The sequence below is a fragment of the Salvelinus namaycush genome, chromosome 8 (genome assembly GCF_016432855.1).
Source record: "Salvelinus namaycush isolate Seneca chromosome 8, SaNama_1.0, whole genome shotgun sequence".
NCBI classification, from domain to species: domain Eukaryota; kingdom Metazoa; phylum Chordata; class Actinopteri; order Salmoniformes; family Salmonidae; genus Salvelinus; species Salvelinus namaycush.
This window is the reverse complement of record NC_052314.1, coordinates 11079212-11096661: the sequence shown is the minus strand read 5'-3', so window position 1 is coordinate 11096661 and position 17450 is coordinate 11079212. Positions and strand designations below refer to the sequence as shown.

Sequence of the window (17450 nt, the reverse complement as noted above, 5' to 3'; positions counted from 1 at the left end):
TTCTACAATCAACAGCCTGATCAACTCTATGCAAAGGAGATGATTGTTCTGCATGATGCAAATGGTGGTCACACCAGATACTGACTGGTTTATCTAATTTCCTGGGTAACTAAATTGCTGCATTTATATTTTTGTTCAATGTAGCCTGCTTTTTAGGATACCCCTCAGGTTGGACCATTCTAGCCAATGAGAGGGCAGATACGCATGTGAACAGGCACAACTCCAATAAAATAGTTTCCCCCAAGTTTCAGAAATTCCACGTGTCCACTTATTCCGATGCATTCGTAACAACCTGAAACTTACATTCGATCTAATAAGCCTCACGTAGCGACCAAATTCGACACTCAAAATTCCTCACATGACTGATTAAGCTCCCTCTTTTGTTGCACTGAACACAGTAAAACGCGCCAATGCGTCACACATCTCTAGAGTTCTGAATCATTACTGCATTTATTTTTTTTGCAGAGGTCAGAATTAAGCAAAATTGTACACACACAGAATGACAGTGCACAGCCATATTTAAATTCAAGTATTGCAATTCATACAAGCCAGTTGCTGCTTGGGCCTTTCCAACTGCCTTCCCTTACACCTTTTGAAAAGGTGTTTCGTTATGCTTCAGTCTTAAAAAAATAAAAACTTGTCATGGCTTATCTCTTATTGGTAAATACAGCAGTAGTCCAGCCAACCCATGGTCATTCTCTGAAACTATGAATAATATACATCTGAGCACTGCACTAAGAAAGTGATGTTGGGAAAATGCTAGATATCCTGCGACTAATTTATATAGCAGCGAACCATTCCAAGTAGAAAGTCAAGACTAATCTCCCGTCTGTTTTTACCACCCAAACCCCCTTTATTGAGAACATTTATATACCATATTAAAATGTAGTACACGGGTTGTCTTTATGTATATAGAGTATCCCCCTGAGGGTGTCACGGTACATTATGTGTGCGTTGATTGTTGGAGACAAAACGGTTATGTACATAGCTGTGCGGACAAAGACAGTTAAAAGTTGATAGCTTTCCCGAAGGAGGCTGCAAGGTTAGCTTCTCTGAAGGCCTCGGACACAGTCTGGAAGAGGGGTAGATGGGAAAAGAGGTTAGATTGACTGGCATCTGACAGTTGGGTGGTGTGGTTCCACAAAATGTGGATGCGTGTGAATGACATGGTTGAACTTCTATGATATGACAGTGTGTAACTCACAGGATGGGCGTGGCAAACTCTGGCAACGTCCTCGCAGGATGCGCCGTACTCCATGGCGAGCGTCGCCTCGTTGATTATCTCTCCTGCCCCCTAAACACAAGGGTCACCATAGTTAACGTACAACTCTATACGTTATAGCCCAAATTCTCTCTGCTAAGGAGCCTGAGGTGACATGACTCACAGAGCCCAGGATGTGAGCGCCCAATATCCGGTCGGTCTCCTTGTGGCCGAGGATCTTCACCAGGCCATCGGTGTCTGCGTTGGTTTTGGCTCGGCTGTTGGCGGCAAACGGGAACTTTCCCACCTTGTATGGGATGCCCTGGGAAATAGAGTTGGAGGTTAAAGTTCTGTTTCAGTGTTGATACGACACGTGCAATACTTTGTCTCCTTTAGGAGGTCAACAATTTTGGGGAAGGTATCTCGCCACCCTGTGGCTAACTCTTAGACCTGAAGAGATTTCAATGTAGCAACATTTTAGCAGCTGAAATATAAACAAATAATTTATCATTATATATAAAAAGCCATGTCCACTACTTAATTTGGTCAAAATGATTAGTGTTTATGTGGTGAGGTTGGTGTTGTGTGCATCACCTCCTCTTTGAGCTGCTCCTCTGTCTTCCCCACCCATGCCACCTCGGGGTGTGTGTAGACTACAGAGGGGACACAGTTGTAATCGATGTGCACGGCGCCCCCGGCCATGCCTTCCACACAGATGATGCCCTCGTCCTCCGCCTTGTGTGCTAGCATGGGCCCGGCAATCACGTCACCAATGGCATAGATACTTAGAAGGGAAAGAGATAACATTTAGTCCTTTTTGAAAGAGATCTTGGTGAGGCGGTTGGAGTAGTATGTGTATATTGAAAAAGCAGGTATTGAACAGTGTACAAAATATTAGGAACGTCTCTTTCCATGACAGACTGACCAGGTGAAAGCTATGATCCCTTATTGATGTCCCTTGTTAAATCCACTTCAAATCAGTGTAGATGAAGGGGAGGAGACAAGTTAAAGAAGCATTTTTATGCCTTGAGACATGGATTGTGTGCCATTCAGAGGGTGAATGGGCAAGCCAAAATATTTAAGTGCCTTTGAACGGGGTATGGTAGTAGGTGCCAGGCGCTCCGGTTTATGTCAAGAACTGCAACGCTGCTGGGGTTCACACACAACAGTTTCCAGACTTTTTTTTTTTTTTTTTAAACCTTTAACTAGGCAAGTCAGTTAAGAACCAATTCTTATTTACAATGAAGGTCAAACCCGGACGACGCTGGGCCAATTGTTCGCCGCCCTATAGGACTCCCAATGACAGCCAGATGTGATGCAGCCTGTATTCAAACCAGGGACTGCAGTGACGCCTCTTGCACTGAGATGCAGTGCCGTAGAATGCTGCGCCACTCGGGAGCCCTAACTTGACAACTGTGGGAAGTATTGGAGTCAACATGGGGCAGCATCCCTGTAGAACGGTTGACACCTCGTAGAGCCTATGCCCCGACTAATTGAGGCTGTTCTTTGGGCAAAAGGGGGTGCAACTCAATATTAGGAAAGTGTTCCTAATGTTTTATACACTCAGTGTATATTACACAGACAAACTCCCTCCATCTTGGGGATGTTGTATATTACAGAGGTGTGGTGCGCTAATTTAGGTCTACCTGGGTACTTTGGTCTGGAAGCGGTTGTTGACTGGTATGCGTCCCCTGTTGTCCAGCTCCAGGCCCACGTTCTCCAGGCCCAGGTTCCTGGTGAAGGGCCGTCTGCCGATACACACCAGCAGCACGTCACACGTCAGAGTCTCGTTCTTCCCGCCGGATGCCGCCTCCACACTGGAGACAACACACACGGTTAGGTTTGATTAGGGCTGTCCCCGAAATAAATTAATCTTGGTCGACAGTAGTCATTTGTTCTTTCGACCAATCGATTGGTTGAAATGTTTTTTCCCCCTATTGTGTGTGTATGTATGTATGTATATATATATACACACACATACATACATACAGCTGAAGTCGGAAGTTTACATACAATTTTTAATGACTCCAACCTAAGTGTATTTCAATCACTCCACAAATTTCTTGTTAAACTATAGTTTTGGCAAGTCGGTTAGGACATCTACTTTGTGCATGACCTAAGTAATTTTTCCAACAATTGTTTACAGACAGATTGTATCACAATTCCAGTGGGTCAGAAGGTTACATATACTAAATTGACTGTGCCTTTAAACCGTTTGGAAAATTATGTCATTGCTTTAGAATCTTCTGATTGACTCAAATGATGTCAATTAGCCTATCGGAGGTGTACCTGTGGATGCATTTTAATGCCTACCTTCAAACTCAGTGCCTCTTTGCTTGACATCATGGGAAAATCAAAATAGACCACAGCATTTTCTTTGTAGACCTCCACAAGTCAGGTTCATCCTTGGGAGTAATTTCCAAACGCCTGAAGGTACCACGTTCATCTGTACAAACAATTGTACTCAAGTATAAATACCATGGGACCACGCAGCCGTCATACCGCTCAGGAAGGAGACGCGTTCTGTGTCCTAGAGATGAACGTTCTTTGGTGCGAAAAGTGCAAATCAATCCCAGAACAACAGCAAAGGACCTTGTGAAGATGCTGGAGGAATCAGGTAAAGTATCTATATCCACAGTAAAACAAGTCCTATATCAACATAACCTGAAAGGCTGCTCAGCAAGGAAGACGCCACTGCTCCAAAACCGGCATTAAAAAGCCAAATTACGGTTTTGCAACTGCACATGAAACAAAGATCGTACTTTTTGGAGAAATGTCCTCTGGTCTGATGAAACAAAAATAGAACTGTTTGGCCATAATGACCATCCTTATGTTTGGAGGAAAAATGGGAGGCTTGCAAGCCGAAGAGCACCATCCCAACCGTGAAGCACGGGGGTGGCAGCATCATGTTGTGGGGGTGCTTTGCTGCAGGAGGGACTGGTGCACTTCACAAAATAGATGGCATCACGAGGCAGGAAAATTATGTGGCTATATTGATGCGACATTAGTCAGGAAGTTAAAGCTTGGTTGCAAATGGGTCTTCCAAATGGACAATGACCAAGCATACTTCCAAAGTTGTGGCAAAATGACAACAAAGTCAAGGTATTGAAGTGGAAATTCACAAAGCCCTGACCTCAATCCTATAGAAAACCTGTGTGCAGAACTGAAAAAGCATGTGTGAGCAAGGAGGCCTACAAACCTGACTCAGTTACACCAGCTTTGTCAGGTGGAATGGGCCAAAATCCACCCAACTTATTGTGGGAAGCTTGTGGAAGGCTACCCCGAAACATTTGACCCAAATACTATTTGAGTATGTAAACTTCTGACCCACTGGGAATGTGATTAAAGAAATAAAAGCTGAAATAAATCACTCTACTATTATTCTGACATTTTACATTCTGAAAATAAAGTGGTGATCCTAACTGACCTAAGTCAGGGAATTTTTACAAGGATTAAATGTCAGGAATTGTGAAACAGTTTAAATGTATTTGGCTAAGGTGTATGTAAACTTCCGACTTCAACTGTGTTCATGTATGTATATACACACACACACACCCTATGTTTGAATACAATCAACTATATGTAGGCTACTAAGCTTGTCTGATGCTTTAAGAACTGCGATTAAAAATGAAGACACAAATTAGTAAAGCCAGAGATCAACAACCTAACCAGAAGAAAACCTGTTCCCGACCTGCCTGCCTTTGCAGATTCTTGCTGTTAAGCGCCTGAAGTTGCCGGTAATAGGCTACACCAGTGGTCGGCAACCTTTTCAATTTGGAGTGCTCCTTATTCTAGTTATCCTACCATTTCTTCAGGAAACAGCAGAGGGAGCACCCCCCTATCCACATCGACGGGACAGTAGTGGAGAGGGTAGTAAGTTAAGTTCCTCGGTGTACACATCACGGACAAACTGAATTGGTCCACCCACACAGACAGCGTTGTGAAGAAGGCGCAGCAGCGCCTCTTCAACTTCAGGAGGCTGAAGAAATTCGTCTCGTCACCAAAAGCACACAAACTACAGATGCACAATCGAGAGCATCCTGTCGGGCTGTATCACCGCCTGGTACGGCAACTGCTCCGCCCACAACCGTAAGGCTCTCCAGAGGGTAGTGAGGTCTGCACAATGCATCACTGGGGGCAAACTACCTGCCCTCCAGGACACCTACACCACCCGATGTCACAGATCATCAAGGACAACAACCACCCGAGCCACTGCCTGTTCACCCCGCTATCATCCAGAAGGCAAGGTCAGTACAGGTGCATCAAAGCAGGGACCGAGAGACTGAAAAACAGTGGCTGCTGCCAACATACTGGCTCAACTCCAGTTCACTTTAATAATGGAAATTGATCAAAAATGTATCACTAGCCACTTAATATAATGTATATGTATATACTGTACTCTATATCATCTACTGCATCTTGCCATCTTTATGTAATACATGTATCACTAGCCACTTATGTTTACATACCCTACATTACTCATCTCATGTATATACTGTACTCGATACCATCTACTGCATCTTGCCTATGCCGTTCTGTACCATCACTTATTCATATCTTTATGTACATATCCTTTACACTTGTGTGTATAAGGTAGTAGTTGTGGAATTGTTAGGTTAGATTACTCGTTGGTTATTACGGCATTGTCAGAACTAGAAGCACAATTATTTTGCTACACTCGCATTAACATCTGCTAACCATGTATATGTGACAAATAAAATGTGATTTCTAATGATCTGCGTGCCAGTTATGATATTCATATGCACATTTTTGTGGAACAATTACATTTATAATAAAGTCTTCATATCTTGAACTCAATGTCATGTGGTTAATCAAAATTCTAAATGAAACAAATGTATAAGTAGCTTCTATTGCCAATATGTAAAAATAGCCTACAAAGCCAACAAATAAAAACATTGCAGCCAGAAAATATTCTGATAAAAATATCCTACAAATCACATTGACAGACACAGCTGTAGGCTATTTTGTGCAAGGGATAAGAACTAATCAGATAGACCTATTTTATGACATTTCCAACAGATCAGAGCACAACATTTGTCATTTTTTCCCCTCTTCAGGCTGAGTGGTAATCGAAAAGGGAGAGCGAGCTAGAAAGATTTTTCAAATAGGCTTTGTTGAGGAACTATTGTCATTCTCAATGGATGTAAAAACAGACTGTTTACTTGCTGTTTGAGGAGAAGAAAAACGTTCTTTGAGAAGCTCCACAGTGATGTTGAGTTGAGACAGTCAGAAATAGTATCAGATACCCAAATGATCACATTTATAGGACTACATTTGTGCGCAGGCCAGGTAGACTAGTCCTACTTCTATATTCGTATTCACTGGATGTCCTTACTCAAGATTGACAGGAGCGCGCAAAACAAAAGACAATTAATAAATTGACAACTCGTAAATGGAATTAAATAAACAAAAACTTTTAGCCTAGGTTGAGCTCTGCAAACATGTTCACTCCTACAAATGACAAGGCTTTATTAATAATATATTGACTACATTAATCAAATGTACTGTAACCAAATAAGCATTGTAGATTAGAAATTATGATAAATCTACTACTGGTGATACTGTTGTGCCATCCCTGCGGCCTCCATAATGGATTAGTCCACTCAGACAGGTGTCTCGTGTGCCATAATTGTTAAAAATATATTTGCCACTGCTCAACAAAAAAATTATAATCTTGGTCGACCAACAGCCTATCGACCAAACAATGGAACAGTCGACTAAATGGGGTCAGCCCTTTAGTATGACCTAATGTTTAACCAGAAACTTGCAAGCACATTCATTTCAGTGACTTAGTTCATTCAGATCCACACACAAATACACTTCACTGGGGGATGGAACTCACGCTACGTCGATCTGGCCGTCGGGCCTCTTGGTGGCGCCCATGACCTTGGTGCCCAGCTTGAACTTTATGCCTTGCTTCTGAAGGATGCGTTGGAAGTTCTTGGAGATCTCCATGTCGATGCCCAAGCCGCCCACGTGGCCCAGGAACTCCACCGCTGTCACCTTGGAGCCCAGACGCTGCCACACTGACCCCTGGTGAACAGGAGGCCAAACAGGATGTTAGACTGGACCCTGGATATTCCCTAAGATGCCTGTGGGGAAATCTGCACGGAGTGATCTGGCAGCTGGAGGGTTACTGGCTTCAATATCCCTGTATACTATCTACCACCGTTGTGCCCTTGAGTAAGACACTACCTCTAAGTGCTCCAGGGGCGTTGCTCTACCGCAGCCTCTGATGTGTGTCAGGTTGGGTACTGAGACAGCAAAACACGTAAGAACATCAGTGCAAATGGACAAATAAAGCAATTATTGTATGGACATTTACTCTTTACAGACCATGCTGTAATCCTGTGTGTGTGTGTGTGTGTGTGGTCCCTCACCAGCTCCACCCCGATGACTCCGGCTCCGATGACGATGAGATGCTCAGGCACCTTCTTCAGGTCCAGGGCTCCCGTGGAGGACACCACCGTGTCCTCATCAACCTGACAACACATGAGGTTAGGAGAGTTAGGACACGGCTTTGCCAAGGACAACTAACATCTGGCCGCCTGCTACAAACTACTACTCAAGAGTACAGTAACGTACCTCGATCCCCGGAAAGGGCGTGACCTCGGAGCCAGTGGCAATGAGGATGTTCTTGCTGTTGATGACCTGCATGCTGCCGTCCTCGGCCGTGGCCGTCACCTGGTTCTTGCCCGTGATCTTCCCATAGCCGTTCACGTGTGTCACCTGAGGAGAAACCGCCACATTACATCATCAGTTACATCAATTAAAGACGGGGTCAAGTTCACTACTGACCCTGAAGTAACACAAAAAATACAGAGGGAAGCATCAAAACAGCCTGCTTTCGTATCAAACTGATGGACTCAAATTAGAAGTGGGTTTAAGACAAAGGACAAGTCCATTGACAATGTAATACCCATAGAAGGTTGCGTCCATTCAAAGAAGATAGAGGACAGTCAAAACTGCTGTTTCAAGCTTATCCTGCTGAGGCGAAATCTCTTGGCGCAAAGCTGAAGGAGCTTAGTCATAACTCTTGCTGTCAGGGGTTTTGGTGGTTATAAAAGGATAGAACGTGGGTTGTACTTGAAATGGAGTTGATTTCAGCATGCTATTTGGAGCCCGCTAACAGGTTCTACCACTCCCATTGTTTTGCATGAGCTAATGCAACACTGTCTGACCCATACTGACTAACTAATCTGATGCTGACTGGCAGGATCCCTATATTAGTTGCCAATTATCCAAAAAGTGAGCAAAATGTGTCTAATTTGTGAACTAGGTCTATCATTAACAATGTAAGTAGGGAGGGAGTGACTGTAGGTAAGGACTCACCTTGTTCTGTTTGAATAAATGTGCTATGCCTCCTGTCAGTGCTTTGACTGCCCCGCTCTTCTGTGACATCATCTTCTCCAGGTTCAATGTGATCCCCGAGACTGGTACAGACAGAGAGAGAGGGTCAAGTGAAGTTCATAACTGGCATCCCTAAAAACTCAAAAGCCTGCACACCCTTCCGCTCTCTAGGCCCAGGGCTGGTGGTGACCACTGCTCGAGTCTAGCCAATGTTATCTCTTACTTTCAATGCCTCTGCTTTCAAAGTCCTTGCCATTGGCCTGGTGGTACAGGTAGGAGTTGTTCAGCAGGGCCTAGAAAGTGACAGGAGAAAACCGACGTTCTACATTCATCCTCAACTCACAGATGAAGTTGTGCAGTGTTGCACATTAACACCCAGTAAAAGCTATATAAACTCCTGATGGACAACGTTTACCTTTGAAGGGATACAGCCGACATTCAAACAGGTCCCGCCTAGGGTGGGATTCTTTTCCACACACACCGTCTGTAAAGTAGAAAACGTAGTTAGACAATTCTCACAAGATGGGCATTACTATTAAATAGGCATGAGCCTAAATTTACTCCTTGCGCTTCGTTCACTCGATAGAGATCAGAATGAATGGTTAGCCTAGTTAAAACCAAATTGTATTAGTCACATGCGCCGAATACAACATTCAAGATTAGTAAAGGGCTGTTTAATAGTTTTACATGGCGTTAAGAATGTGTCAAACTCATTCCACCTTACTGTGAAATGCTTACTTACGAGACCCTAGCCAACAACGCAGTTTCAAAAAAATATGGTTAAGAATAAGAGATAAAAGTAACAAGTACTTAAAGAGCAGCAGTAACATAACAGCAAGACTATACATAGGGGGGTACCGATACAGAGTCAATGTACGGGGGCACCGGTTATTTGAGGTAGTATGTACATGTAAGTAGAATTATTAAAGTGACTATGCATAGATGACAACAGAGAGTAGCAGTGGTGTAGGGGGGGGGGGGGGGGGGGGGGGGGTGGCAATGCAAATAGTCTGGGTAGCCATTTGACTAGATGTTCAGGAGTCTTATGGCTTGGGGGTAGAAGCTGTTTAGAAGCCTCTTGGAACTAGACTTGGCGCTCCAGTACCGCTTGCCGTGCGGTAGCAGAGAGAACAGTCTATGACTAGGGTGGATGGAGTCCTTGACAATTTTTAGGGCCTTCCTCTGACACCGCCTGGTATAGAGGTCCTGGATGGCAGAAAGCTTGGCCCCAGTGATGTACTGGGCCGTTCGCACTACCCTCTGTAGTGCCTTGCGGTCGGAAGCTGAGCAGTTGCCATACCAGGCAGTGATGCAACCAGTCAGGATGCTCTCGATGGTGCAGCTCTAGAACCTTCTGAGGACCCATGCCAAATCTTTTCAGTCTCCTGAAGGGGAATAGGCTTTGTGGTGCCCTCTTCACGACTGTCTTGGTGTGCTTGATCATGTTTAGGGAGAGTTTGTGGCACCACACGGCCAGGTCTCTGACGTTCTCCCTATAGGCTGTCTCGTTGTTGATCAGGCCTACCACTTGTGTCATTGGCAAACTTAATGATGGTGTTGGAGTCGTTCCTGGCCGTACAGTCATGAGTGAACAGGGAGTACAGGAGGAGACTGAGCACACACCCCTGAGGGGCCCCTGTGTTGAGGATCAGCGTGGCGGATGTGTTGTTACCTACCCTTACCACCTGGGGGGGCGGCCCATCAGGAAGTCCAGGATCCAGTTGCAGAGGGAGGTGTTTAGTCCCAGGGTCCTTAGCTTATTGATGAGCTTTGAAGGCACTATGGTGTTGAAAGCTGAACTGTAGTCAATGAATAGCATTCTCACATAGGTGTTCCTTTTGTCCAGGTGGGAAAGGGCAGTGTGGAGTGCAATAGAGGCTGCATCATCTGTGGATCTGTTGGGGCGGTATGCAAATTGGAGTGGGTCTAGGATGATGGTGTTGAAGTGAGCCATGACCAGCCTTTCAAAGCACTTCATGGCTACAGACGTGAGTGCTACGGGTCGCTAGTCATTTAGGCAGATTACATTAGTGTTTGTTCTTGTGCACAGGCACTATGGTGGACTGCTTAAAACATGTTGGTATTACAGACTCACAGGTAGAGGTTGAAAATGTCAGTGAAGACACTTGCTAGCTGGCCAGCGCATGCTCTCAGTACACGTCCTGGTAATCCATCTGGCCCTGCGTCCTTGTGAATGTTGACCTGTTTAAAGGTCTTACTCACGTCGGCTGCGGAGTTCGTGATCACTGTCTTCAGGAACAGCTGGTGCTCTCATGCATGTTTTAGTGTTATTTGCCTCGAAGCGAGCACAGTAGTAGTTTAGCTCGTCTGGTATGTTCGTACCACTGGGCATCTTTCGGCTGTGGTTCCCTTTCTAGTCTAATGGTTTTTTAATTTAACCTTTATTTAACCAGGTAGGCAAGTTGAGAACAAGTTCTCATTTACAATTGCGACCTGGCCAAGATAAAGCAAAGCAGTTTGACACATACAACAACACAGAGTTACACATGGAGTAAAACAAACATACGGTCAATAATACAGTACAAAAATAAGTCTATATACAATGTGAGCAAATGAGGTGAGACAAGGGAGGTAAAGGCATAAAAAGGCCATGGTGGCGAAGTAAATACAATATAGCAAGTAAAACACTGGAATGGTAGATTTGCAGTGGAAGAATGTGCAAAGTAGAAATAGAAATAATGGGGTGCTAAGGAGCAAAATAAATAAATAAATACAGTAGGGGAAGAGGTAGTTGTTTGGGCTAAATTATAGATGGGCTATGTACAGGTGCAGTAATCTGTGAGCTGCTCTGACAGCTGGTGCTTAAAGCTAGTGAGGGAGATAAGTGTTTCCAGTTTCAGAGATTTTTGTTTCAGAGATTTTTGTAGTTCGTTCCAGTCATTGGCAGCAGAGAACTGGAAGGAGAGGCAGCCAAAGGAGGAATTGGCTTTGGGGGTGACCAGAGAGATATACCTGCTGGAGCGCGTGCTACAGGTGGGTGCTGCTATGGAGACCAAAGAGCTGAGATAAGTGGGGACTTTACCTAGCAGGGTCTTGTAGATGACCTGGAGCCAGTGGGTTTGGCGACGAGTATGAAGTATTTGCAAGCCCTGCCACAGCCGACGAGCGTCAGAGCCGGTGTAGTATGATACGATCTTAGCCCTGTATTGACGCTTTGCCTGTTTGATGGTTCAGACGGAATAGCGGGATTTATTATAAGCTTCCGGGTTTGAGTCCCGCTCCTTGAAAGCAGCAGCTCTAGCCTTTAGCTCAGTGCGGATGCTGCCTGTAATCCATGGCTTCTGGTTGGGGTATGTACGTACGGTCACTGTTGGGATGACATCAACAATGCACTTATTGATGAATCCAATGACTAATGTGGTGTACTCCTTCCTCAATGCCATCGGAGGAATCCCGGAACATATTCCAGTCTATGCTAGCAAAACAGTCCAGTAGCTTAGCATCTGCTTCATCTGACCACTTCTTTATTGATCTTGTCACTGGTGCTTCCTGCTTTAACTTTTGCTTGTAAGCAGGAATCAGGAGGATAGAATTATGGTCAGATTTGCCAAATGGAGGATGAGGGAGAGCTTTGTATGCATCTCTATGTTTGGAGTATAGGTGGTCCAGAGTTCTCTTTCCTCTGGTTGCACATTTATCATGCTGATAGAAATAGTTAAGAGTTAGCTTTACCTTGAAACCAAGCTGGGCTGCTTTGATTGCGGCAACATATCCACCAGGACCAGAGCCCACCACTGTGACATCAGCATCAACTGCAGGAGAGCAAAGAACATGTTTATCAGAGGGGCAACAAGTTAACTTCTTATGGCTGCAGGGGCAGTATTGAGTAGCTTGGATGAAAGGTGCACAGAGGTGCCCAGAGTAAACTGCCTGCTTCTCAGTCATAGTTGCTAATATATGCATATTATTAGCAGTATTTGATAGAAAACACTCTGAAGTTTCTAAAACTGTTTGAAATATGTCTGTGAGTATAACAGAACTCATATGGCAGGCAAAAACCTGAGAAGTTCCACTTCCTGTTTGGATTTTTTCTGGGGTGACAGATTTTCAACCAAGCTCTCATTGAAATTACAACGAGATATGGATCAGTTTTCACTTCCTACGGCTTCCACTAGATGTCAACAGTCAATAGAACTTTGTCTGATGACTCTAATGTGAAGGGGGGCCGAAAGAGACAGGAATTAGTCACAACTGCCACGAGCTGACCATGCGCGTTCACATGAGGAGGACCTCCGTTCCACCGCTCATCTGAAGTCAATCTAATTCTCCGGTTGGAACGTTATTCAAGATGTATGTTAACAACATTCTAAAGATTGATTCAGTACATCGTTTGACATGTTTCTACTGACTGTTACGGAACTTTTGGACATTTCGTCAGGTTATAGTGGACGCGCTTTGTGACTTTGGAATTGTTTACCAAACGCGCTAACCAAAGTAGCTAATTGGACATAAATAACGGACATTATCGAACAAATCAAGCATTTATTGTGGACCTGGGATTCCTAGGACTGCATTCTGATGAAGTTCATCAAAGGTAAGGAAACATTTATCATGTATTTTCTCGTTTCTGTTGACTCCAACATGGCGGCTAATTTTATTATATTTCTGAGCGCCGTCTCAGATTATTGAATGGGTTGCTTTTTCCGTAAAGTTTTTTTGAAATCTGACACAGCGGTTCAATTAAGGAGGTATATCTATAATTCCATGTGTGTAACTTGTATTATCATCTACATTTATGATGAGTATTTCTGTTGAAATGATGTGGCTATGCAAAATCACTTGATGTTTTTGGAACTAGTGAATGTAACGCGCCAATGTAAACTCAGATTTTTTTATATAAATATGAACTTTATCAAACAAATCATGCATGTATTGTGTAACATGAAGTCCTATGAGTATCATCTGATGAAGATAATCAAAGGTTAGTGATTAATTTTCTCTCTATTTCTGCTTTTTGTGACTGCTATATTTCGCTGGAAAAATGGCTGTGCTTATTGTGGTTTGGTGGTGACCTAACAATCGTTTGTGGTGCTTTCGCTGAAAAGCATATTTCAAATCGGACACTTTGGTGGGATTAACAACAAGATTACCTTTAAAATTATATAAAACACATGTATGTTTGAGGAATTTTAATTATAAGATTTCTGTTGTTTGAATTTGGCGCCCTGCACTTTCACTGGCTGTTGTCATATCGATCCTGGTAGCGGGATGCAGCCATAAGAAGTTAGAGGCACATACTGGTATTGCATTCACATTGTGAATATGTTTGCATACAGTTTGATAACTGCAGTGCAGCAAATTATCTAATTGGACATTGGATTGCCTGGAAACCCGACATTCTATGAATTGCATAGAATTTTACGTCAAGAAGAAATTAGCGTTTGAATCAGTGAAGTTCTCCCACAACCGCTACAAGCCTGAATGTTGAATAAAATTATATTTTAACTTACTTTACCGGTTGTACATCTGGATAGTCCTTTTGGCGGTAGTTATGTGAGACAATATATCCACAGGAAAGTATAATTACATCAACGTTTGAAAGCGCAAGTAGTGCTTCAGGTGAAAGCGCAGTACTACCTGCGCTTTCAAACATTGATGTAATTATACTTTCCTGTGGATATATTGTCTCACATTCCTACCGCCAAAAGGACTAACCACATGGACAACCAGTGAAGTACGTTAAAATATAATTGTATTCAACATTCTAACTTGTAGAAGAAGTTGAGAGCGGAAACTTTCCTGATTCTAACGCTCATTTCTGCCAGATGTAAAATTCAATGCAATTCAACATCAGGTTTCCAGGCAAGACATTGGAGTGATAAATGTTGACTTACTTTGTGCTTTGTCAGAGTATGTTCTGACAGAGAGAACAGTTGCACCCTGGAGCCTATTCGGGAGCTGGTGGCTACGCTGTATGTGATAGGAGAGGATAAATTGGGACAATCAAAAAGATTTTACTATAACGTCAGCATTTGCTGTAGGTATGTAGCTCTTCTGTGTGACCGGCTGTTGTCATACATGTCGAAAGTCAGTATAAAATGTTGGTTCTCTTTCTAACTCAGTGCTCTAGAATGAGACACAAATTCCTGTAAAGAAAATGGGTAATAAAATCTCAACGTCAACAGATAGCAAGTGTTAAAGATGATTCTCACTACAGTAGCTTGTTTTGAAGTATTGATCAAATATATACAGTTGAAGTTTGAAGTTTACATACACTTAGGTTGGAGTCATTAAAACTCGCTTTTCAACCACTCCACAAATTTCTTGTTAAACTATAGTTTTGGCAAGTTGGTTAGGACATCTACCTTGTGCATGACAAGTAATAAAAATAAAAAATAAATTGTTTACAGAGATTATTTCACTGTATCACAATTCCAGTGGGTCAGAAGTTTACATGCACTAAGTTGAATGTGCCTTTAAACAACTTGGAAAACTCGAGAAAATGATGTCATGCTTTAGAAGCTTCTGATATGCTAATTGATATCATTTGAGTCAATTGGAGGTGTACCTGTAATTCAAGGCCTACCTTCAAACTCAGTGCCTCTTTGCTTGACATCATGGGAAAATCAAAAGAATTCAGCCAAGACCTCAGATTTTTTTTTGTAAACCTCCACAAGTCTGGTTAATCTTTGGGAGCAATTTCCAAACACCTGAAGGTACCATGTTCATCTGTACAAACAATAGTACTCAAGTATAAATACCATGGGACCACGCAGCCGTCATACCGCTCAGGAAGGAGACGTGTTCTGTCTCCTAGCGATGAACATACTTTGGTGCGAAAAGTGCAAATCAATCCCAGAACAATAGCAAAGGACCTTGTGAAGATGCTGGGGGAAACAGGTACAAAAGTATCTATGTCCACATTAAAACGAGTTCTATATCGACATAACCTGAAAGGCCGCTCAGCAAGGAAGAAACCACTGCTCCAAAACCCCCATTAAAAAAAGCCAGACTACAGTTTGCAACTGCACAAGGGAACAAAGATTGTACTTTTTGGAGAAATGTCCTCTGATCTGATGAAACAAAAATGGAACTGTTTGGCCATAATGACCATTGTTATGTTTGGAGGAAAAAGGGGGAGGCTTGCAAGCCTAAGAACACCATTCCAACCATGAACCACAGGGGTGGCAACATCATGTTGTGGGGGTGCTTTGCTGCAGTAGGGACTGGTGCACTTCACAAAATAAATGGCATCATGAGGCAGGAAAATTATGTGGATATATTGAAGCAACATCTCAAGACACCAGTCAGGAAGTTAAAGCTTGGTTGCAAATGGGTCTTCCAAATGGACATTGACCCCCAAGCATACTTCCAGTTATGGCAAAATGGCTTAAGGACAACAAAGTCAAGGTGTTGGAGTGGCCATCACAAAGCACTGACCTCAATCCTATAGAAAATCTGTGGGCAGAACTGAAGAAGCGTGTGCGAGCAAAGAGGCCTACAAACCTGACTCAGTTACACCAGCTCTGTCAGGAGGAATGGGCCAAAATTCACCCAACTTATTGTTGGGTGAAGGCAATGCTACCAAATACTAAATGAGTGTATGTAAACTTCTGACCCACTGGGAATGTGTTGAAAGAAATACATGCTGAAATAAATCACTCTACTATTATTCTGACATTTCACATTCTTAAAATAAAGTGGTGATCCTAATTGACATAAGACAGGGAATTTTCACTAGGCTTAAAATGTCAGGAATTGTGAAAAACTGAGGTGAAATGTATTTGGCTAAGGTGCGTGCAAACTTCTGCCTTCAACTGTAGCTAAATGTACTGCGTTAGTTAGCTAACAACAGTGCTCAAATATAATTTGAATAGCTACATAATGAATCAAATAACTTTACAAATCAGGTTGAATGCTGAGTCACTGATGTACCATTGGATGCAGTCAAAGCAGAGGGCAAGATGGTGTTCTTTACATCCACAAACATACAAGCCCGCGAGCTTGACAGCCAGTCGGGCATGATGTCAAATTTGACATTCGCGATGGGATGCTTGTTGGTTAATGGAACTTGGGTAGCTAGCTAGTTAACGTTACAGTAACGTTAGCTTGACTGGAAATGTATGATTTCGTAATGACATTAGTTTATGAAAGCAATTTAAACCTAACCAGCAACAATGTTAGCACATTCCACACACCAAGGCTCGCTTGGGCGGGCTAGAAAGAGCGAACTAGCTAACACTGCTAGCCAATTTAGAGTTCTAGCTAACCTAACGATAGGCTAGCTAGCTAATGAAGTAATGGAGGGGTTCAGCTAACAAGGCCTGGACTCCATAAATCACGTTGAAAAACTACCAAAGTAACTCTACAAGTTGTCGCTTGTAGTTATATTTATTTCGGACAACATGAACTATTAATTGGCATGTCATTATTTTTTCCTTACCGTTGCCAGAGTGCGATATACTTGATTCCAGCTCTGCATTTTGTCGGTGTCCCTTTACAGGCTGCGTAACCTACAGCAGGCGGATCATCCAAGGACTCACGAAATTGCGCGTGCGCAGTAACAATCCAGGAAACGCAAATACTGCCGGTCGTCCAAACAAGCGTTATAGAAATATTTCACCCTTAAAAAATAAAATAGGTAGGAGGACTTAGAAATGTTGTAAACCGTGATTGACTACACACTCCAGCACAGTAGGTGGCGGGATGCAGCTTTAACGTTGGTTAGCAGCCGCCATTATATCACAGAAGAAGAAAAATAAATTAGACAGGCTGCTGTTCAAACAAATAAAAGACACACCCTCTCCTTATGCCCTTGGGGGGAATCCCCGTCACCATCTTGGGGGCCGATCCAAATGACTAGCCAAGGAAGAGAAGTTTGCAATGTGAGCCCCTCAGCCCTCCTTTTTAGTCGAGT

General features: G+C 43.2%; 1 protein-coding gene across 1 annotated transcript; it reads right to left on the bottom strand.

The window, feature by feature from the left end:
• Positions 1-426: 426 nt before the first annotated feature.
• On the bottom strand, positions 427-17096 carry LOC120052383 (dihydrolipoyl dehydrogenase, mitochondrial-like). Its single transcript, XM_038999257.1, has 14 exons — positions 16977-17096; positions 14428-14503; positions 12266-12345; positions 8988-9056; positions 8796-8865; positions 8555-8655; positions 7808-7951; positions 7603-7704; positions 7065-7255; positions 2848-3018; positions 1796-1985; positions 1386-1523; positions 1205-1294; positions 427-1072 (listed from the first exon to the last, which is right to left on the bottom strand). Exons 1-14 carry the CDS (start codon positions 17013-17015, stop codon positions 1007-1009), a joined length of 1527 nt encoding a protein of 508 aa, XP_038855185.1. The 5' UTR covers positions 17016-17096; the 3' UTR covers positions 427-1006.
• Between the last annotated feature and the right edge of the window lie 354 nt (positions 17097-17450).